General features: G+C 44.4%; 2 protein-coding genes across 3 annotated transcripts in view; one reads left to right on the plus strand and one right to left on the minus strand.

The window, feature by feature from the left end:
* Nucleotides 1–4,347, plus strand: part of VPS8 (VPS8 subunit of CORVET complex) — a 263,787-nt gene extending 259,440 nt beyond the window's left edge. For both annotated transcript variants that reach the window (XM_081086229.1, XM_081086230.1), the window contains one exon: nt 3,539–4,347. In XM_081086229.1, the coding sequence (XP_080942355.1) occupies nt 3,539–3,688 (150 nt within the window). In that variant the 3' untranslated portion in view covers nt 3,689–4,347. The remainder of the gene's footprint in view (nt 1–3,538) is intronic.
* Nucleotides 4,348–14,022: 9,675 nt separating this feature from the next.
* LOC308515701 (UPF0524 protein C3orf70 homolog) overlaps nt 14,023–22,300 on the minus strand; it is a gene marked incomplete at both ends in the record, with an annotated part of 48,521 nt that continues 40,243 nt past the window's right edge. The window contains one exon of the mRNA XM_081086244.1: nt 14,023–14,579. Within this exon, the coding sequence (XP_080942370.1) occupies nt 14,023–14,579 (557 nt within the window). The remainder of the gene's footprint in view (nt 14,580–22,300) is intronic.

Below are 22,300 nucleotides of genomic sequence, written 5' to 3' on the forward strand. Positions count from 1 at the left end.
AATTACTGTAAATGTAAATGGAGTAAATGCTCCAAACAAAAGACAGAAGTAGCCGAATGGACTTAAGGGGGAGGAAATGATCTGTGTACTAGTATCTGCTGCAAACAAAAGACTCACTTTAGATGGAAAGAGAGTGAAGGGATGAAAAAAGATATTCCATGTGAATAGAAACAAACGGAAGCTGGGGCAGCAATACTGGCATCAGACCAAATACACTTTGAGACAAAGGAGGACATTACATAATGTTAAAGGGGTTCAATATAAGATGGGGATATAGTAATTGTAAATATCTATGTACCCAACTTAGGATACCCACATGTATAAAGCAATTCTTAGTAGACATAAAGGCAAAAGTTAACTACTCCCCAGACAAAATTAAAAGGAAATAATGGCCTTAATGCCACATTGGACCAGTTCGACCTGACAGACATTTATAGAGCACTTTATCCAAATACAATAGGTTACACTATTTTTTCAAGTGCACATGGAACATTTTCCAGGATAGATTGCATACTAGGCCACAAAACAAGCCTCAATAAATTCAAGAAGATTGAAATTATATCAAGTATATTTTCTGGCCACAATGGCATGAAATTAGAAATCAACTTCAGGGAAAACACACACACACACACACACACACACAAATACATGGAGATTAAACAACATGCTTCTAAACAACCAATGGATCGAAGAGGAAATCAAAAACTACCTTAAGACAAATGAAAACGTAACCTTATAGCAAAAGCAGTTATAAGAGGAAAGTTTATAGCCATGCAGACCTATCTCAACATGAAGGAAAAAATCCCAAATAAACAATCTAAATCTACACCTAAGGAAACTAGAAAAAAGGGGAACAAACAAAACCCAAAGTAAGGCCCTAACCGGTGTGGCTCAGTGGATAGAGCGTCAGCCTGCGGACTCAAGGGTCCCAGGTTTGATTCCGGTCAAGGCCATTTACCTTGGTTGCGGGCACATACCCAGTAGGGAATGTGCAGGAGGCAGCTGATCGATGTTTTTCTCTCATCGATGTTTCTAACTCTCTATCTCTCTCCCTTCCTCTCTGTAAAAAATCAAAAAAATATATTAAAAAAAACCACACAACCAAAGTAAGTAGAAGGAAGGCAATAATAAAGATCAGAGTGGAAATAAATGAAATAGAAAATAGAACAATAGGAAAGATTAATGAAATTAAGAGCTGGTTCTTTGAAAGAATAAAATTGGCAAGCCTCTAACAAAACTCATCAAGCTAAAAAAAGAATACAGCATATCAGAAATGAAAGAGAAGTTAGAACTGACACCATGAAATACAAAGCCACTAAAGAATACTATGAACAATTATATGTCAACAAACCGGACAATCTAGAAGAAATGAATAAATTTCTAGAAACATACAACCTTCCAGAGTAAACCAGGAAGACACAGAATCTTAACAGACCAGTGCTAGCAATGAATTTGAAGTAGTAATAAAAACTCCCAACAAACAAAAGCACAGGACCAGATGGCTCCACAGACATTTAAAGAAGACTTCGAACTGTCCTCCTCAAATAAACAGGACATGAAAAGACATTTCTCCAAAGAAAACATACAGATGGCCAACAGACTTATGAAAAGATGCTCAACATCACGAATCATCAGAGAAATGCAAAACAAAACAATGAGGTACTACCTCCTGCCTATCAGAATGGCTTTCATCAGAAAGTCAACTGTTGTGTTGTAAGGATGTGGAGGAAAGGAAACCCTTGTGCACTGTTGGTGGAACTGCAAACTGGTGCAGTTGCTGGGGAAAACAGCAAAATAGAAGTACCATATGACCCAGCAAGTCCACTTCTGGGTATTGATCTGAAGAAAACAATACTAGTTCAACAAATACATGCATCCTTGTGTTCATTAAAGCATTATTTATAATAGCCAGGATATGGAAGCAACCTAGGTGTCTATCAATACATGAACAGATAATGGAGGAAGTGGTATATACAATAAAATATACACAATGGAATATTGCACAATAAAAACATGAAGTCTTACTATTTGTGACAGCATGAATGGACCCAGAGAGTATTATGCTACGTAAAATAAGTTTGACAGAGAAAGACAAATACCATATGATTTCACTTAGATGTGGAATCTAAAAAAAACACCCATAGCAAACAAAACAAAAAACAGACTCATAGAAACAAAGAAGGGATGGTTGCCAGAGGGGAGCAGGTGGGGGAGGGGTGATAAAGGTGAAGGGGGATATAGTCAATGACACTGTAATAAGTTTGCACTATAATTAGTAGAGTGATCACATTGTAAAGTATAAAAATGTCAAATCACTATACACCTGAGACTAATATAATATTGTATACCAACTGTACTTAAATTTAAAAAGTTTTTTAGAAATAATGCACATATCAAGGACCTCGCATAGTGCCTGGCACCTAGAGGGCACTCACGTTACCTGGGGCTGTCAGAAGTCCCTACAGCAGTGGTTCTCAACCTGTGGGTCGCGACCCCTTTGGCGGTCAAACGACCCTTTCACAGGGGTCGCCTAAGACCATCCTGCATATCAGATATTTACATTACAATTCATAACAGTAGCAACATTACAGTTATGAAGTAGCAACGAACATAATTTTATGGTTGGGTCACAACATGAGGAACTGTATTTAAAGGGCCAGAAGGTTGAGAACCACTGCCCTACAGACTTTGGCCTGTAGGGCCAGACTGTGGTGGCTCACTCCTCACAGCTGCCCTCTCCAGGGGCAGGACCTTGAGAGTGGAATTCATCTGTCCTCTGACCAGCCAGGGCATCTCGATGGCCAGGCCATGAGGCTCCTTACTCTTGCAGAGGCCTCTTTGAGGCAAAAGGGATGACCCCTCTGAGTAGCACGGCCTGGTTTCCCAATGGGCTGGCATTAACCTTTCCTCCTGCCACTCTCTGTCCTTGGCAGGTCTTCCAGAACTGAGCCACTAACTGCTTTGCACTGGTGTCACTGGACACCAGTACAGCTGGGAGCAGGCAGGGCTCTTAGAGGAGCAGGTAGTCTCTGAGTCTGCCCTGGAGACTTCTCACAGGGGAGTGGGACGTAGCAGCTGGGCATCCATTGAAGCTGTCCAGGTTACAGAAGAGAGCAGTCAGAGCCAGTGATCTTCATGCAGGGCCATTCCCCCGAGAACTGACCAGGACGGAGCGCAGGGAGATGAGCAGAGAGGAGAACCTCAGGGTCAGGACCAACTCGAGGAGGAGGACTCGGCGCTGATGGTTAGAATCGGTCAGCTTTCCATTATCAGAGAGCAGCACAGTCTGATGTGTCTATGGGATGGACCCAGTCCACTCAGTAAAGGAGGGAATTTAGGTCCTAAAGATCGCATGAACTAGTGCACAGTCACATTACTTGTTTGTAGACGCAGAACTGGGATCCAAACCAGTATATTCTTCCCGCAGTGCAGCCCCGCCCCTCACGTACTCAGGAACCCCCCCCCCCCCCCACATCCAACCGCCCCACACATTCTCCGCCCCCACCGCCTTGGTTGATGTGTGTCCGCTCCTTTGCAGCTGGCGCTCCTTACAGAACTCTCCCAGAGCCGCGGCAGCGAGAGCTACAGGCCATTCAGTGGTTCCCAGAGTGGCCCTGCTTCCCACAGCATCTTCCAGAACGAGAACTTCCAGCTGCAGCTCATTCCCCCGCCTGTGACTGAGGACTGACGCCTCTCTGGGGCCTGGCCCTGAAGACCAGAGGTGACCCCGAGGCAACTGGGGGACCCCCTTGACTGGCTTGACCCCCGCTGCCACCCACACTCCTAAGCAGTGGGTCCGAGGTGGAGGCTTTCTCATGCCCACCAGGCCAGGGAGACTCCCTCCCGTCTCTTCCATGATGTTGCTGCAGCATCAGACTGGTTGATTGTGTTTTGCCTGGACTGTCACATACCTCCATCCAGCTTTTTGAGAAAATGTGCTTGACCTGTTGGGACATTTTCCTGTCTCCCCAGAAGCCTGGAGAATAGGCGGAGCTCACGCAGAAGGCACTCGGGAGTCTGTGGTCCTTGTCTCCTCCAGCCAGCAGGGAACCTGGAGGGACTTCGGCTCCTGCTGCTGTTGGGAGGAGGGGACAGAGTGGGCCAGGCTGCAGCATAGCTGAGACTTGCACTGGAGGGAGCCAAGGACCTGCGGGCCCGGCATCTCTCTTTTGATGTGTTTATGTTAAAACCCATTTGAGTGTAAGATTTTCCCTTTCTAACAATAAATGCTCTGTGTTTAAGCTCTGCAGGCCTGCTGGCTGGCTGTCTAGCTCTCTAGCTCTCAGCCTGTCAAGCCATAAAGGACATTTAGTACTACAATTCGTGTATTAAAGTCAAGGACCTTGATTGTGACACACCACCTTTATTCAAATAAGCGGCTGCCTCACGACTCATTCAGAGTAGCCAAGTGCTCCGGGGATGGGGGCTGGCTGCCAGAGCAGCATTTGTACCTTTCTTGGCCCTGGGACTTTGCAGCCACTGAACCAACAATGGCAGGAGGTCACACAGATTAGGTGCTCCCTCTTCGGCAGTCGGCTCAGGGAGGTGCCCCTGAAATACCAGCTTGGCTTTTATTATACAGGCATACCTCATTTTACTGCACTTCCCTGTATTGCACTTCACAGGTTTTGTATTTTTTACAAATTAAAGGCAAAACCCTCCCGACTAAGAGATTACGACCTGCTCAGTTGTAATACTCCATGTCAGTGCTCTGGAACCAAGCCCGCGGTCCCTCCAAGGTGTCCCTCCTCCCGAAACCTGGCTGCGCCTGTTGCTGCCGCCTCTGGATGGAGGTGTGCGAGGCCACCCTGGAGGAAGGGGCTGAGCATTAAGTGACCGCCAACTGGACGCTGGTTGCAGCTACACCAGATAGTCTCAACCCCATTTTACAGATGAGAAAGCTGAGGCTCAGACATGATCAGTAAGTTAACCAGGGTGACACACTCAAGAAACGGCAGAGCAGGGGTCTGAACTCAAAACTGGTTCCAGAGCCAAGATGTTACCTCCCTAGATTACAGACAGAAGGTTTCTTGATGAGCTTAAAGGCCAAAGGAGTTCGATATTCTCAAAGCAAACTTGGTGGTTTTTTCTATAGTTTAAAGAGCCAAAGCAGTTTACTAGCAGAGTATGAGAGCCTCTGCTCAAATCAGGGCCAGTCAACATCAGCCAATTACTCCTCCAGCCCGTCTCCTTCATCAGGTCCCAAGAGTTCTTTAGCTCACCATTCAGTCACAGCACCACGGAATACATTACAGCAGCTCTGCATGCCGGTCAGGTCATGCCTGCCCAGGAAGACACTCGGCTGATTTGAAGAGTTTTCCTGTCTCACCCAAGGGCAGGTGAGAAACCGATGCTAAGTGCTGGGCCCTGGCGCTGCGCAGGCCTGAGCTGAGCCCCAATCCCTGCCGTCGGCAGCCCTGTCACTGCCGCCCCCTTGCGCACTAAGCACACATTCTAGTCTGCAGTCAGTGGCGTCGGGTCCCGCTTCCAAGCAGTTCCTTAGGGGCAAAGACTGATCTGGAAATATTTCTAGACTCAGCAACAGCAGCGGTTCTGCTGACAGCGCGTGGAGCTTAGTGAGGGAGCAGGCGCCCTGGGCCTGCGCCAGCCCCACTGCTGAGCTCCAGCTGCTTCTCCAGGCCTCGTGCCGGCCCCTTGGCTGTGGCGCGTGGTAAAAGGAAGGATCTGGGGGAGGGAGGTTCCAGAGGCCTTCAGCTACCATTTTAAAAGGACAGGTACCTGGTCTGAATGTCCCTCTCATGCTGGAGGAGGGAGGGGTGGGGAGGATTCTCTGAAAGGAAATCTGGGCCCTGACAGGAGAGAGGAGTGGATGCTGGTGGCCAAACAGCAGTGTCATCACAGCTTTGTCACCTGGTAAAGTTAGTACCTGAATAGACAACCTGAGAACATGGCTACTCTCAGCTCCAGCCAAATGCCCCCGCCCGCCCCCCTTCCCCCCCCGCCGCCCCACCCCCCCCCCCCCCCCCCCCCCGCCACACACACACACTTAGCACTTGCCCTCCCTCCGGCCACCGGGAGCAGAGGGGCACCCAGTTCTGCACCAGAGGCAGAATGGACTGGGGAAGGAGCCCGGATTCCAGGAACAGCCCCACCGCTGGCCACGTGTGAGCCGAGAAGGGCTGTTTGCTCTTCCGAAAAATAAGGATAGTAAAAGCGATCTGCTCCATCTAAGTCAGTGGTTCGCAACCTTCCTAACGCCGCGACCCTTTAATACAGTTCCTCATGTTGTGGTGACCCCCAACCATACAGTTATTTTCGTTGCTACTTCATAACTGTAATGTTGCTACTGTTATGAATTGTGATGTAAATATCTGATATGCAGGATGTATTTTCATTGTTACAAATTGAACATAATTAAAGCATAGTGATTAATCACAAAAACAATATGTAATTATAAATGTGTTTTCCGATGGTCTTAGGCGACCCCTGTGAAAGGGTCGTTCGACCCCCAAAGGGGTCACGACCCACAGGTTGAGAACCGCTGGTCTAAGTAAAGTCCAAGTGACATGTGAGAAGACGCTTTACAAAGTAACGAACAACATCCAGAGCCTCCGGGGAAGGGGGAGGGAGGTGTCTGTGGAAGAGGAAAGCCGACAGGGGCCCCATCCATGATGAATGCTTAGTGAATAATTCAGAGGTTGGGGATGCTCTTAGGAGCCATATGCTCCTCCTCGGCTCTGCCCTGTGAAAGTGTTTTCCAGCGGGGCCTCTCCCTGTGATGTGCCCAGGGAGGCAGGAAGGCTCCTGGGGTGGTGTCCTCGGGCAGCCCCGGCCACCTTCAGGACCCCAGGGAGTCTGAGCCCCGCTGAGCTCCCAGAGGGCACCCCTTCCCCCTGGGGCGTCCTGGCCGTCTTTCTCTACAAGCTTCCTCCACACCCCAATGCTGTGAAGCCTTCCCCAGCTACCGACGGACAGTCTGACTCACCTTATTCCCATAGGTGGGTGTCTTCCTGTCTGTCTCCTACACTCCTGAGGTCAGGATTATGTTCTGTCCACTCCATGTCCTCCAAAGCACAGTGCTTAAAACAGAATAGGTATCACCATATTTTCTTTAAAATCTTTATCTTTTTAAAGTAAACTTGATGAACAGAAATGTTCACAAACCATACGTATACAGCTGGATCAATTCACGAAGCGAACTCACCTATATAACCAGCACCCAGATCAAACAAACAGAAATGACCAGCACCCGAACGGTCCCCATAAATTCTCTGTTCATCATGCCCCACCCCCCACCAAGTTAAACACCATCCTGACTTCTACCAGCAAGAACAGCTTTGCGGGGGCTGGTCTCCCTCGAAGGTGGATCTAGGTGTGCAAGGGGTGTGGGGAGGGGAGAGAGCTGGGTGACGGGAGAGGCCTGAGCGGACAGGACAGGGTTTACTGCACAGGCTCGAGTTGAGGGAGTAACTGGGTTTGGAATCAGTAGCAGTTTGGGGCTCTGCTACTTACCTGCCACGTATGACTGACCTACCTGTCTTTACAGCTGAATTAGCTCTTGGCTGCTTCAGCCATAAGCTCACAGAATTACCCCTCTCTGTCTCCAGTGTCGCTGAGTATGGCAGACAAGTTTGGGCAAAGCTCGGTAAGTCCCCATTCAGACGTGTGGTGCTTCGCTGGCCACGATGCTGTGCTCCGTCATCATCTTGCAGTGACACTCCAGGTCTCCTTCCTGGCTCGGTCACCGGGGTTTTGTAGTGGGTGACAGGCTGCGTGTCACACAGGGCTAGACTGTCCCGCCTGGGCCCCAGCTCCGAGATCTCCCATCTCCAAATCCACAGCAAAGCTTCGGGCTAGGGTCTGAGAAACACAGAAACAAACCCTCTCCTCTCTCCAAACCACAGGCAGCCGTTGAGCCACGGCTGGACGTCTGGACTGGGGTCACTCCTCAGTAGAGGCCAGTCAGTTCAGGACACACTCCCAGGCCAGCCTTCCCTCCGGCCCAGCAGGCACACGGGTGGCTGAGATGCTGCCCACACCGGCGGGCTCTCCTTTTCCATCCCACACACTCCGCCTGCACTCACCCCCCGAGGACTCATCATGGCCAACATAACTGACTGGGTTTGTTCCTGACTCTAAAAGTAATAATATCAATTCATTTTAGGAAACTAGGAAAAGGCAAAAAAGCAAACAGAAAAAAGGACCGTAAATGTCTAGGCATATTTACTTTGCCTTGCTTTTCATTTGTATTTCCGCCAAACTCCCGTGTCTGCCTGGTTCCTGAAGGATTCCATTGGGCCTCCAGCTGCCTCTCCTTGACCCACCCCCCACCCCCACCCCCGAGTCCCAAGGGTCTGTCTGCCCCACAGTTCTGTGTCAGCACAGCACAGAACGGGGTGGCACCCCAAGGGTTAAAGGCATTACCAGTTCCCAGTGATCGAACTGTACCGAGGATGAGAGGCTAAATTAAAGTTTATTGCAGAATCAAAGTGTGTGTAGTCAGCAATTGTAAGAGGCTACAATGAAATGCCTTCTAGAACTTGGCAATACAATTACGTGGAGTTAAATTAGTAGAATGCACACCCAGTCGATGAGGTTAGCTGTGTGCAGAAGTCACTTTAAAAGACAAGTTATCTTTTGAGAGTACAGAGCTAGCCCTGACTGCTAGTCAAGCTGGGATTCGACAGGAGAAATAGTGGCCTAATCCAAGCACTGAGATAACTGCAGAATGATGGTGTATGAGGTGAGGGGGGAAGGTGGGGGAGGGGGCTGTATGGAGCACAGAAAAGGGAGGGAAGAAGCCTGGCGAGCTGCCAGCCTGGGGCAAGGTGTTCTGTTCGCTGGGTTAGGGATGGAATGGCACACCTGCTGCTCTCCCAGCTCATCAAGCTGCCACCTGACTCAGCCTCCTAGAACCTGGAGGGTGGGAAGGGCGCTACAAGAGTAGACCACACAGGCAAAGGGCCCAAAGTCAGTGAGCTCTGGAGCCAAAGTGACTGGGTTCAAGTCCTGACTCCCACGACTCACAAGAGGTGCCACATGGGGCAAAAATATTTACTTCCTGAATCCTTTTCCTAGTGTGTGAGATGGGGATGCGGACCTCTCCCTCGGGGGTTACTGTGAGGGTTACTCATAGACAGCAGTAAGGGAGGCGTTGAGCTGTAATTATTAATAATACTAACAATGATATTACAATTGCTAACTAAAGGATTTACTTAGCAACCCCAGTGAGGTTATGCAATAAAAGTCAACCCCAGAGTCGCTCTTTTCTGGGGATGCTGAATGTAAAAACGGAGCTCCTGGGTTTGCCAGCCTGAGGCTTGGACTGTGAGCCTTGGTGGCCAAGAGGCTGCACCCCAAGGACCTGGGGTCGAACTGTGCACATGGCACGTGTGAACTGGATACACAGCTTGTAGCTTTGTGGGAAAGATATCCTGTTTGGGGGAGAATGTAAGTGTTAAACCGAATGTAGCCAGCAAGCAAGTTCTTACTGCAAAGAGTTCTCCGGCGACCAGGAGTGTGTGCTGTGGAGAACACTCACCTGCACCTCACGAAGCCTCGGTAACATTGAAATGGGATAATGATGTGAACCGAGTATTTCCCAGCACAATGGAAGCAGGCAATATACTAGTAAACGTTTCACGTTTTACAAACTCGAGTTTTGTTTTGTTTAGTTCACTGTATTGTTATTTAAATCAGAGCCTCTGGAAAGGGGGAACTGCAGGGAAAGAATATTCCAAACTCCAAAATATCAAACGTGTGCTGGTACAAAAAAAAGTTACATTTATTTGACAAGGTAGTTATTTCCCTAAAGTATTATACATAAAGGAAAGGTAAGTTGTCTGTAAGAAAACAATATAATTTTAGGAAATTACAGAATGGTCAACATTGTGCTTAAAACTTTAAAATAGAGAGATTTTAAAAAATAGCACAGTAAGTGAATATTGTAAGGTATGAACACCCTAAAAAAGTGTATATGAAGACAATGATATGCAAGCTCAGTATTAAACCTCCAGTGACGATCTGCCTTCAGACTGGTTCAGAATATTCAGAGAGCGCTGCGTCCATCTCAAAGCACTAATCGAAACATGGCCCTTTCCTATACAGTCAGCTGTATTATGTCCATTATCCATAATAATGAAAGGAGCCGGGACTTACAAAGTTTTTAAAATTCCAAAATTAATTTTGAGAAGTGTCCTTATACTTATGCTTGGATGTGAGAAACACTGACATCCCATGAAGCACAGAACTGATAAAGTGAGAACTCCCACTTCCTTCTCCACTCCTCCTCAAGGGCAAGACACGAGTCACATACTACTTTCTAAAAAGCTTCAAATACTACTGGCCTCCTTAATTCTGGTCACAGCTCCTCTGGAGAGGGGAGCAGGAAAGAGGGCTGTTGAAATTGTGTTTCCCTCTTGTAGAAAGCCAAAATGTTTCAATAAAATTTTGCAAACAAGATGGAATAATCAAGAGCTGACTTTATAAATATTATTTTATCTTATGCTTTTTTTCTTGCCTAGTGGTACTTATACTGCCAAATATATCTGGATATTTTGACAGCTTCCTAAATTATTTGGTTGCATCCTATTATCCAAATAGAGAAATTTGCATAAGAGGAGTTATGATCAATTCCAAAAGAACTGTGGTGTTTCAAAAAGGCTAGGAAGTGGAGGATAAGAAATAAAGCCCCACCCCCAAGACAGAATCAAGTCCTAGATCCAATCCAAAAGGTACCTCAGGACAACCTCACAGTTTGGTTCTGGTCTTAGTGCTTTGATCTTGTATAGTGTTACCATGAACTGTAAGTTTTCCCTTTCCAAGAAAGCAACGTTTTTTTCTTCAGGGTTTCCCTCAAAATCGCTTTTCAAAGCTGGAAAATTACAAGGTCAAAAAAAAAAAAATCTAGATTTGATGGTAAAGCTGTATTTGTTCCTGTACCAACTACAACCACAAAACATTTTAACTGTGTTGTCATTTCTCAGAAAAGTTATGAGCATATTTGAAGATTCTAAAATAAATCTTGGTGTGATAAGAAAGCTGTATTCCACGCAGCACTTACTTTGTATCTTCCTCCTAACAGCTTTTACACCAACTTGCAAAAAGTAGGAATGGGGCCAGGTTTCTTTCTACAAAAGCCCAAGAGAGCAGTTTCTCCGTCTGCACAGCACAACCCTCTGCTCCAGGTGAGCACATGGCTGGACCCAGATTATGAAGCGCTCACCCCTCTCAATGTACACGCAGTAACCGGAAGTGAACGCATGACTGTCTCCAATGTCTATAATACACGTTGCAGCTAAATGTTCTCTAAAGTGCCTATAAATATGCTTATACAAAAGAGCAGTATAACATCAGGATTACAGAGAAATTCTTTTATATAACATAGAACAGAACAGGCCTAGAGTTCAAGTCGAAACTACACATTTTTATGTCCTTATCGGTCGTTTTGGAATGCAAGCAGAAAGAAACAATTCTGGTTCAATCCTATATGACTCTCCGGAGAATGACTACCATTGACAGTGCTAGGACAAAGGAAATCCTTGCTTGTGCTTGTTTAGAAAAGGTTCTTTTGAGATCCAGGAGCATCTTAATATTTAGAATCCAATGGAACGTCTCCAATTCTATAAAACAGATAGTAGTAGGCGAAGCTTAGTGCGTTTTTAATTATAAAGAGAGTGTGTAAATATTTAAAGTGATATCAACCGTTATTAAATCCAAAAATTTCATTAAAATCGTGGCTACTCTGAATGGCAGTTCAAGAGTTTTAAAAGTTATAGATATTATTGATAAAGGGCCCAATGCGAAACAGCCAGCCTTGGGAACGGCCCTGTGACCATGTATTTCCAGGGCTTTAAAGGCCTGGTGGTTGACTTCAATTAATTTAGTGGACAGGAATGAGGAATGTGGGCCCAGAGCAGGGAACTTGGTAGGAACGGTGCCAAGAAAGAGGACCTTCGTATGCATCCTGGGGAATTCAATGAGCTTACCCACAGCAGTGCGGGGAGGAGAGGGAGGAGAGGGAGGAGGGGGAGGAGGAGGAGGAGGGTGCTATGTTGCTGTTACCACCGCGAGTACACAGCTGCTGACTGCACAGCTTCTATGCTCGCCTTCATCTGTTCACTCAGTCATGGAGGCATCATGAACCCCAGGAGGCTCAGCAGATGTCTGTCCCTGAGCCACCTGGGCTGGGCTGGCTGGGGGAGGGGGGAGGCGGGGAGCCCGTTCCTGGAGCTCCTCTCACCACCTTTTCGGCTTGACTTATTGAGTCCTTACATTTCAGTAAGTGGAAACCTTACGCCATATTCTCATCTAGCTTAGAAAGCTTTAGCTAACACTGTTCTCAAAGGAATCTGCATACTGTAAACCCCATGGATGTTTGGGCACCTAAACCTAAAGAGTGTTCTAGCCAATCACGTAACTACACATACAACTGGGAAAGCAGATTTGCCTAATGACCTGTGAAGGAAGTCAAGTGGAGGCTTCAGGGAAGAACACACGGCCTCTTCTTCTTTCTTAAGATACAGACGAACGTAACGCAGAAGAGCGTGCCGTCATGCTGACAGAGCAGGAGGCAGTGCCGCGAGCGCACAGTCCCGGACGGCTAGGACGTCAGAAATGGTTTTCTGTCTCCAGCTTGGACAGCTCTAGTGTCACTAGGCTGAGTGTTAAATTTCCTGGATTCTTAACGTGCCTCCCAGAGAGAAGCTTTGGAGAAATGGCAGACAACCAGCTCACACAAGAACAGCTGGTATAAATGGAGATGGGAGGAGAATTCTGAAGAAAGCTAAATAAGGAAAAGTTATTCACTATTCTGTGTGTGAGAAAAGAGAACATGTACAACAGACCATTAATATTACTGTAGTAAAGTGGATGAATATCACACAAAATATTTTCTCCTGACTTAGCAGTGAACTACTTCAACTGCGTTTGCATTTGCATAAAAACCCATGCATCATAATGAATTCTAATCCATTTCCCACCTAAGCCATTCTAATGCTTCATACAACCAAATGAAGCAGAATTCATCAAACCTATTAGATTCATTCCTAATCCCTAAAGGACTGCTGTCTTTAGCATTTCCATGCTAACTAAAACTATTACTGATAGTTTCTTAAGACATCAGATGTGGCTGCTTCCTAAATATAATACCTATATAACTTCCTAAAAGTTTTTCCCAGATTTGAGGAACAATTAAAAAAAGCAGGGAAATGTTGGAAAACCCACCCAAGAGACCATCTCAAATGCTACAACACATTCCCTAGCTACAAGCCAAGTACATCTCTCCTTCCCCTGGGTTCCCAGAGAATTCTGGGTAATGTTACCTGCATGTATTATCTCCCCTCCTGGACTGTGGTTCCCTTCATGTGGGGAGTCGGATCTTATTCATTCTGTATCCCCACAGCACCCTGCAGAGTGTAGGCTAAAGCCGGATTGAGCGTGAAATTGAAGATGTCATCTCTTCTTAAATGAAGGGCTAGCTCAGCCCCAGACCATGGAGGGTTGTGCAGACACTGATCATAGCTAGGGGCTGAGCTGGCCCCCAGTGCCCTCCTGGAAGTAAGCCAGGCAACTGGCCCTGACTCAGGCAGGTGGTGGGAAGAGGAAAGGGACAGAATGGCATCTACCAGGACCCAGTCTGTTCCCCTCGCGAGAGCCGATTCCCACATGGGACTTGCAGGGCAGTGGGGGTGCCTGTCAGCATGCCAAAAGGAATGCCAACAGCTTCTCTGTGAGGAACTGGGGGTTTAGAAAATACTGTCTCCTCCACTCTGGGTAGCTCGCAACCTGGTCCATGATCCTCTGTGATCATCACATCATCGCTTACAAAGTTCCCAGTGAAATTAAGGCTGGGTCACAATTCTTGACACCAGATGCTACATAGAAAGTAAGTCAAGATACAAAAGAAAACAAATATCTTAGTTATAAGACTAATTTAAGAGTTTAGCTAATCAGCAGACCACTGAACTGCTACAGTTGTTAGGGGTCGAAAATACCAACTGCACTGGCAAAAGGGTCCATCAACACGAGCACAAGGCGCAGCAGGGACCAGAGGACGCGGCCTCACACGGTGGTTTCTATCGTTTCGATCACCTCCAGGTCGGACTGCGACGGGGAGAGAAGGGTGCACTCGTCCGGCTCCCAGCTGCTCTCTGGACTGTAGTCTTCCTCTGAGCTCAATTCTGCTCCTTCCTCCGTGTCCTCATCACACGATTCCACATAGTGAGCCCCGACGGCATTGATCCCAGAGTCCTCAGAACTTGAGGGAGAAGAGCAGTGATCTATTTTTGGTGTATTGCTCTCTTTTGAAATTAAGGCATCGTGTGCAGAGACCTCCTGAGGGCTCATTTTGTGGGAATGCGGTGCCGGCTGCTTCTGCACATAACACATCTTCCCATTAATACACTTAACCTGGTAGTTGTCAATAAAGAGGTCTGAGATCATACAGTACCTTGGGGAGTCAGGCGGGAGGGGAGGCTGGAAGACAGATGCAAATTTCAGAAAGTGTTCAGTGAGAGAGACCGAGATCTGAATGGTGTTCGTGGGCTCCCGGGGCTTCACAGGAATCTCGGTGCTGGGGAGCTGCTCCACGGGGGTCATAGGCTGGTACACGTACTTGCCTGTGGGGAACACAGAAAAGGCCGTCGAAACCTGAGATTACTACACAAACTACAGCAATGCAGCCACGACGGCTTCTTTCCAAGGACTCTGATCTTAAAAATATTTCAATGACATCTCAAAAGAAATTAGTAATAGAGTCATTCCACATTGTTATAATCAATTAAAAATAGACCATGGTACATTACATCATGGTATTTTCATCTAAAAAACCCAACACACTTTACACATCTTATATCTGAGTCCTTATAATGGCTCCGAAATAGGAGGGTGGACATTATCATCTTTATTTTATGGACAGCTTTAAATAAATGATTTACCCCTCATACCAGATAGAATAAAGAATGCCCATGATATAGTATAGTAAAAACACAAGTTGTAAAAAAAGTATAATATACGATAAAATTAAAATTCCACTTTTATATTTAATAATTAGATGTCAATGCATACAAACTGGGAGGATATACACCAATTTGTTATCAGGATTACAGAAGACTCTGAAGTTATGTTTCTGTGTTTTAATCAGAATACACAAACATACATATTTAAAAGTGATGGCCTACAGGACTGTGCTGGCCACCCCAATGGCTGGGGTAAGGTGTAGGATGTGAAACGAACTCTTTCAAGACCAAAGCTCATCAGTGACCTAAGTAGGAGACGTTCTCAGTGACACCAACTCCACTGGCACTAAGCAACCTAAGCCCAGTAGAAGCAAAGGAACAGGCTGGCGCGGGGGGCAGGCGACCTGCTGGGTGTTTCTGGGAAACCAAGAAGCCCATCTCCAGATCTTCCCCACTGCTGCAATCCTCCGTGTTTCTCAGGGAAGTGAAGCCTAAATGGATCTGTTCATGATGTGTCTTCATCCTTCTCTTTGATTTCATTCAACATTTAGCAAAGTGCTAAGGAGACTAGAGAGAGATGAAAATCACCCAGGCTATGAGTCTAAAATGATTTCAAAATAGAAATCTGGAAGAAAAAAACAAAATGGAAAGGCCCAGAGACAGTGGCCACAATTATGGGCACCCCAGTGGGTTTTCCCTAATGTGGTGATTTATCAGTCAGTCCGTAGCTCCTGCACATATTTATGAGCGGTTTTGTACTCAGCGCTACTGGCATTTTCACTCTGGACGTGGGGGCCTCTGCCCACCAGAGACCAGTGGCACCTCCTCGGCAGGCTGGTGAATCAAAATGTCTCCAGACACTGGCACATGCCCCTGGGAGGCACAGCCCCCTGGGGAGAACTCTGGTTTGTGACACCCTCACCATGCAGGTGAGTCACTCACGTGTATGACCCTGCTGCTGCTCCTGTCTTATTTCTTGGTCAGATTGAAAAGTCTCGATAGGAATCGCATTTAGACCACAAACTACCTTAGATTGCTTAAAGAAGGTAATTAAGCAGGATAGCAATTACAGATCAGAAATGTGAGCAAACAGCTAGAAAACAGTGCAACATCAGTAATATATTAGATCAATCAAGCCTATATTTTTTACGTGTTTCTTAACTTCTGTAAAAAAAAAAAAAAAGTAGGCTTAGATGCCACAAATTCTTTGTAACTAAATTACCTTAACATATATTTAGCCTCATTCTGGAGTAACACAGGGAAAAGGTACCTTGAAAATGTTAAGCCTTTCTATTCCCAGGTCACTTCCAAGCCGGCACGTATACCATGCAAACGCTATGGGTTGATAAAAATACAAGTGGGAAGAGCCTGCCACGCCCGCCTGGGAAGCCATGTCTGAAATAGTCCAGGTGCCTTCATTTCTCTATTCCCTGCTTGTCAGGCACAGTGACATCAGGTAAGAGCTAACAGTTGGCATGGTGGGACCTCTGTCTCCAAGTATTACAAACAGGCTCGTCAGCTGAAGGGAAAAAGGGAGACTGCAATCCGCCAGCCCCAGGATTAGAGGACATTTCCAGGCAGGGGGCAGAGAAGGGACTGGGAGAACTTGGGGACTACGCCCCTCTGTCCAGAGAGGAGAACAACCGGGAGGAGGTTCGGTCTTTCTGCTCTCGTGGAACAGTGAGTAAGGAGTTCAGGAAGCTGTGGGTGGCAGGCACTCGGGAAATGCTGGTTACAGAACGCCAGCTACGTCCATGCCAGCCCCGTGACCTCTGGCTTAGTGACCTACTTGTCACAGCCTTAGGAGGTTCCTGGCAATTGATCCCCAGGCCCAGCGGGGTCAGGTTCTATTTGGTCCAAAGACGGAGCAATCGTGAAGCCTGGCTTTGGGACACCTCCAACCGCCCTCACCTCATCTCTCTTAGCCCCCGCCCACCTCCTGTGTGCGTCTTCATAATTATTGTCTTTGCTTTTCTCTTCTTCTTGGTTCTTCTACCTCTTTCTTTCTCTAATCCTCTTTCCTCCAAAGCTCTATTTTTCTTCCTTGAAGTGTAGTAAAGAAAGAAGAGCAGCTGGGAGAGGAAAATGAATACTGCATTCCAGACCCATTTCCTTCCACAAGTTACACGTATTGAAGGGGCTTACTCAGAGCTGGGGAGACAGCCTGCTGTCTGGTGATAGGGGATACAGATGCAAAGAGGAAAGCAGAAAAGAAGAAAATTGGTAAATATGGCCAGATGAGAAACAAAGTTCAGTAAACATCTTTCAAATATTATTCTATAATACTACTAAAGGCCCGGTGCATGGATTCGTGCACTGGTGGGGTCCCTTGGCCTGACCTGCGGGGATCAGGCTGAAACTGGCTCTCCGACATCCCCTGGGGGTTCCCAAATTGCGAGAGGGCAGTTCTCAGGCTCCCTCCTCTCTGGTTCCGGGTGCATCACCCGAGAACCACAGCTGCCAAGTCACCGCAGCTGGGCAGCTCCTGTGTTGAGCATCTGCCCCCTGGTGGTCAGTGTGCATCATAGCTACTGGTCAGATGGTCGAATGGGTGGACGGTCACTTAGGCTTTTATATATAGAGAGAGATTGTTTGATTTGCTTATAAACACCTAAGTAATAAAATAAAACAAACTCATCAAGGATTTAGTTTTGTAAAGAGTTCAGAGGGGTTGGTACATTGCTCTGATTCCCAGCTATTTCTCCCTTCTATACAATACGCTGTGAATCCATGTTCACAATGATAGCCCTAAAGCATCACAAGATCCTGAATTCCATTACGTCCACTCTACTGTACTTACTAAGAGAATAAAAAGAACTAACACACTTTGACAATAGCAAGGATTGAAACAAAAGGATTTCTGGACACCTAGCCAGGAAATTAAATAACTGCTATACTCTATTCTCTGAACAATCTTCTTAACTGAGAACTTACTACATAATTCAAAGCAACAGATGTATGAGAACTTTTAAAACTTAAATGTCTAAATGGACAAGATACTGAGAGAGTCAGGGCTTAAAGAGAAAAGCAGAGGTAGAGTAAAAGGAGGATTTAGATACAATATCATCAATTCCACTTCTGGGAATAAGCCCAAAAGAACGGAAGCGGGGTCCAGAAAGATACGTGCACACCATGTTCACAGCCACGTTATTCACAAAAGCCAAAGGTGGAAGCAACTCAAGTGTCCATGATGAATGGATAAACAAGATGTGGTATATACATACAATGAAATACTATTGAGCCTTAAAGCATAAGAGACCATACTACAACACTGATGAGCCTCGAGGACATTATGCTAAGTGAAAAAAGCCAGTCACAAAAAGACAAATACTATATGATTCCACTTATAGGAGGCACCTAGAGTAATCAAACTCATAGACTAGAATGGTGTCTGCCAGGGGCTGGGGGGTAAGAGGGAAAGGGGAGTTCTTGATTAATGGGTGCTGAGTTTCAGTTCTGCAGGAGGAAAAGAGTTCTGGCGATGGACGGTGGTGATAGTAGCACAACAATATGAATGTAGTTAATACCACTGAACTATTCACTGAAAAATTATTATGATGGCAAATTTTATGTTATGTGTATTTTACCACAATTTTTTAAATTAAAAAATTAGTTAGTATAATTTACTATATTAACAGACTGGAAGGAAAACTCCATATGCTGCAGAATATACAGGGTGAGGAGAAAGTAGGTTTACAGTTGTAAGTACATGAAGAGTTTATTCTTGTATTATTTATTAATTATTGTATTATTTTCGATACAAACAACTATAAACCTACTTTTGCCCCACATTGTATAAAGAATTCTTAAAACTCAGTAACAAACAAACCCAATTTTTTTAAAAGGGGGTGTGTCTATACAAGGACAACCTGAGGGACCCTGCAGTGATGGAAATGTTCTGTGACTGGACTGTGTCACTGTCAGTATCTTGGTTATGATACTCTACTATTATTTTGCAACTATAGTTGCCTTTGGATATTTATCTGAAGAAAACAGAAACAATAACTCAAGAGAATATATGCTCATTGTAGCATCATTTACAATAACCAGGAAGTGGAAACAACCTAGTGCCCATCGATGAATGAATGGATGAAGAAAATGTAATGTACGTATTCAATGGAATATTATTCAACCATAAAAAAGAATGAACTATTGCCATCTGGGACATGGGTGGACCTTGAAGCATTATGCTAAGTGAAATAATTCAGACAGAGAAAGACAGATACCATATGCTCTCACTTATATGTGGAATCGAAAAAAACAACAAGCTCATAGATACAGAAAACAGATTGGTGGTTGTTAGAGCTAGAGGGTGGGGCGTGGATGGAATGGGTGAAGGAAGTCAAAAGGCACAAACTCCCAGTTATAAAATAAATAAGTCATGGAATGGAATGTACAGCATGGCAAATGTAGTTAATAATATTGTACTGCATATTTAAAAACTGCTAAGAGACTAAATCTTAAAAGTTCTCATCACAAGAAAAAATCTGAAACTATGTATGGAGACAAATGTTAACTAGAATTATTACGGTCATCATTCTGCAATACATACAAATACCAAATCATTATGGTGTACACCTCAAACTAATATAAGTGGTATGTCAATTATACTGCAATAAAAAACCTGTTTTTTAAATAAAATATATAATTTAAAACAATAAGGAAAAAACCCATAGAAGTGATTTGCACCCTTTTTGAGCATTTTATCAGAAGGTAAATACTACTGATATAGCTCATTACAGATGAAGTTAACTTTGAACAATGTTTAATGTGGTATCATGTCTAGGTATTTCCACTGTAAAGTTAGTGGAATAATTTCTCTTTGAAATTATTAAGTAACGTGTGAGGAGATATTTTAAAACTATGCAAATATCCTGCTTCTCATCAGACTTTCACCACTAATTTTAGCATGCCTAGGTGGATCCGGTCTGCAGCAATCACTGCTCTGGTTTGTGCCAGTGATTTTTCACTTCCATCATTCCTTCTATATTTACTCACTAGAATTCTAGGTAAGCAAGAGCTATTCCTTCTCTCTCATTTATTTATTTATATAAACCTAATTCAAGCTCACAGATAGGTATTCTATTCTATGAATTGTAATCTGTTATTATCATTTTTTGTGTGGCTCAAATTGTCCCAGATTTAGCCCTCGGGAGCTCCTTCAAGTTAACATATGTGTCCTTCCACATGCCCCCATCCTGTTTTTGAAGACACCATACTTTCTGGCACCGTAAGATATTACTGGCTTATCTTGTACTGCCCCTGCCCCAGGACAGGAATCTGCCATTTCTCCAACGATCCCTAGTTCCTTCTCTTAAGAACTTACACACATTCTTAAGCTTGTTCTCAAAAATATTCCTGTCAAGTAGAATCTTAGTTTGTTAATGATTTCATTCAATCACTCACAAAACTCATCCACAGGAAAATGAAGACTTGATCTCATTACAGTACTTACCATCCATTTAAAAAATAATGTAACATTTAAGGTAAACTTCACAAGCCCATTAATTTATGTGGAATCTTTTTCAAAGGAGCTAAAATCGCGTTCTCAATAATGAAACAGATTATAAAACATTGACTAAAATCACAAAAACCAATTGTGTTCAGTAAGTGAAAAATAAATTTCATCCATCTCGTTTCTTTGCAGGGAACCTGGTTCAACACTCTCAGCTGTTTCTCAACTAAAGACCAGTCAAAATCACTAAGTAACTTCCACCATTCTTTTAAATCCTGGTTCATAATTTTTCTAATTGTTCTTCCCCTGTGGTGTTGCACAACACCTTGTGAGACACTGGAAAAGATTTATGTTCTCATCCTAGTTCTTTGGTTTAAAAAAAAAAAAAAAAAAAGGAACGGAAGAGTTAATTACTTTCTCCAGCTCATTTAACGAGACAGGAGTCAGTTCTAGGACCCGGGCCTTGCGGCGGCCTGTGTTCTTTCTTCGCGAGGATACTCATTACTTAATTAATAAGGTTTGGATAATGTTCTTAATTTACAATGACATTCTCTGTCATCAAGTTCAGTTAATATTCCAATTTATAACAGTGTAACTACACAGCAGATATATTTCCATGAAGGAGTTTCTTTCTTTTGGTTGTAGAGCAGTACAAAGAGGAGAAAAATACAGAAAATAATTTATATGCCCGGTAAAAGTTACTGCATGCACTTTGCTAAATTATTTACTTTTAGGATCAGTGGTGCATTTTGATTCTTTAAAAGGACCACTTGGGGGCAAATGAGCTTTTTGCTTTTACAGATAGTTTTATGACTGTTAATTGTGTGTCCTTCTGACACATGAAGTACACTGTTCTCAGGGAATGCAAAGTGATTTTAAAATTAGTCTGAGCAAAATATAATTATGAAGGTAAATCTACTGGAAATAAAATTGAGTGGCCTAAGGGAAACTGCATCACAGTTCAGTTCTTTGATTTTATGTAGTGGATCACACTTAGTTTATTTTATTCCCAAGGGCATTCAATTATGTTAAAAGTTATGTTAAATATTCTTATTCAGCTGTTTCTGTGCATTATTTACTAAGCTGAATAGCAGTTCACAAACTAAAAGCAAAAGAACATAATTGTATTCTTTTTTTGTGTGGCCTTATCCTCCAACCTCCCCCACTGGCAGTCTATTTACCAATATTTTTGTACTCTGATCTATGAGAACATTAAAGTTCATATATTGCCCAATATGTTGAAGTTCCCAATCAGAAATTTATGCAAGATCCTAGAATTTTCATTTTTCAAATTGTATAACCTCTTTAGTGTAGTGGAACATATTAATGTAAAGCAAAGTCCTAATGAGACAGAAAATCAGAAGCACGGTTTATTTACTCATTTACCAAATACTTATTGAATATCTACCATGTTTATACTAAATCAGATGCTATTAGGAAATAAAAAGAAGTACAGTATATAGTCATGCTTTAAGGCACTTCCAGTCAAGCTGGAGGTGGAAGATAAAAAAATAGAGTAAAAATAAACAAGAGTTGTGTAAACTATCCTATATAATCCTATATAATAAAAGGGTAATATGCAAATAGACCAAATGCAGAACAACCGAACAACCAGTCACTATGACATGCAATGACCACCAGGGGGCAGACACTCAACGCAGGAACTGTCCCCTGATGGTCAGTGCGCTCTCACAGGGGGAGATATGCTCAGCCACAAGCCAGGCTGACAGCTGCGAGCACAGTGGTGGTGGCGGAGCCTCTCCCACCTCCTCAGCAGCACTAAGAATGTCCGACTGTGGCTTAGGCCTCGTGTTTTGGTAATAATGGAGAACCAATGAAGATTTCTGAAGAGGCAAGTGATAAAGGAGGATTTTAGAGAATTTAATCTGGTAAAGATGTGCAGATGGACTGGAAAGAGAAAGTGGGG

The sequence above is a fragment of the Myotis nattereri genome (genome assembly GCF_964212035.1).
Source record: "Myotis nattereri genome assembly, chromosome: 3".
NCBI classification, from domain to species: domain Eukaryota; kingdom Metazoa; phylum Chordata; class Mammalia; order Chiroptera; family Vespertilionidae; genus Myotis; species Myotis nattereri.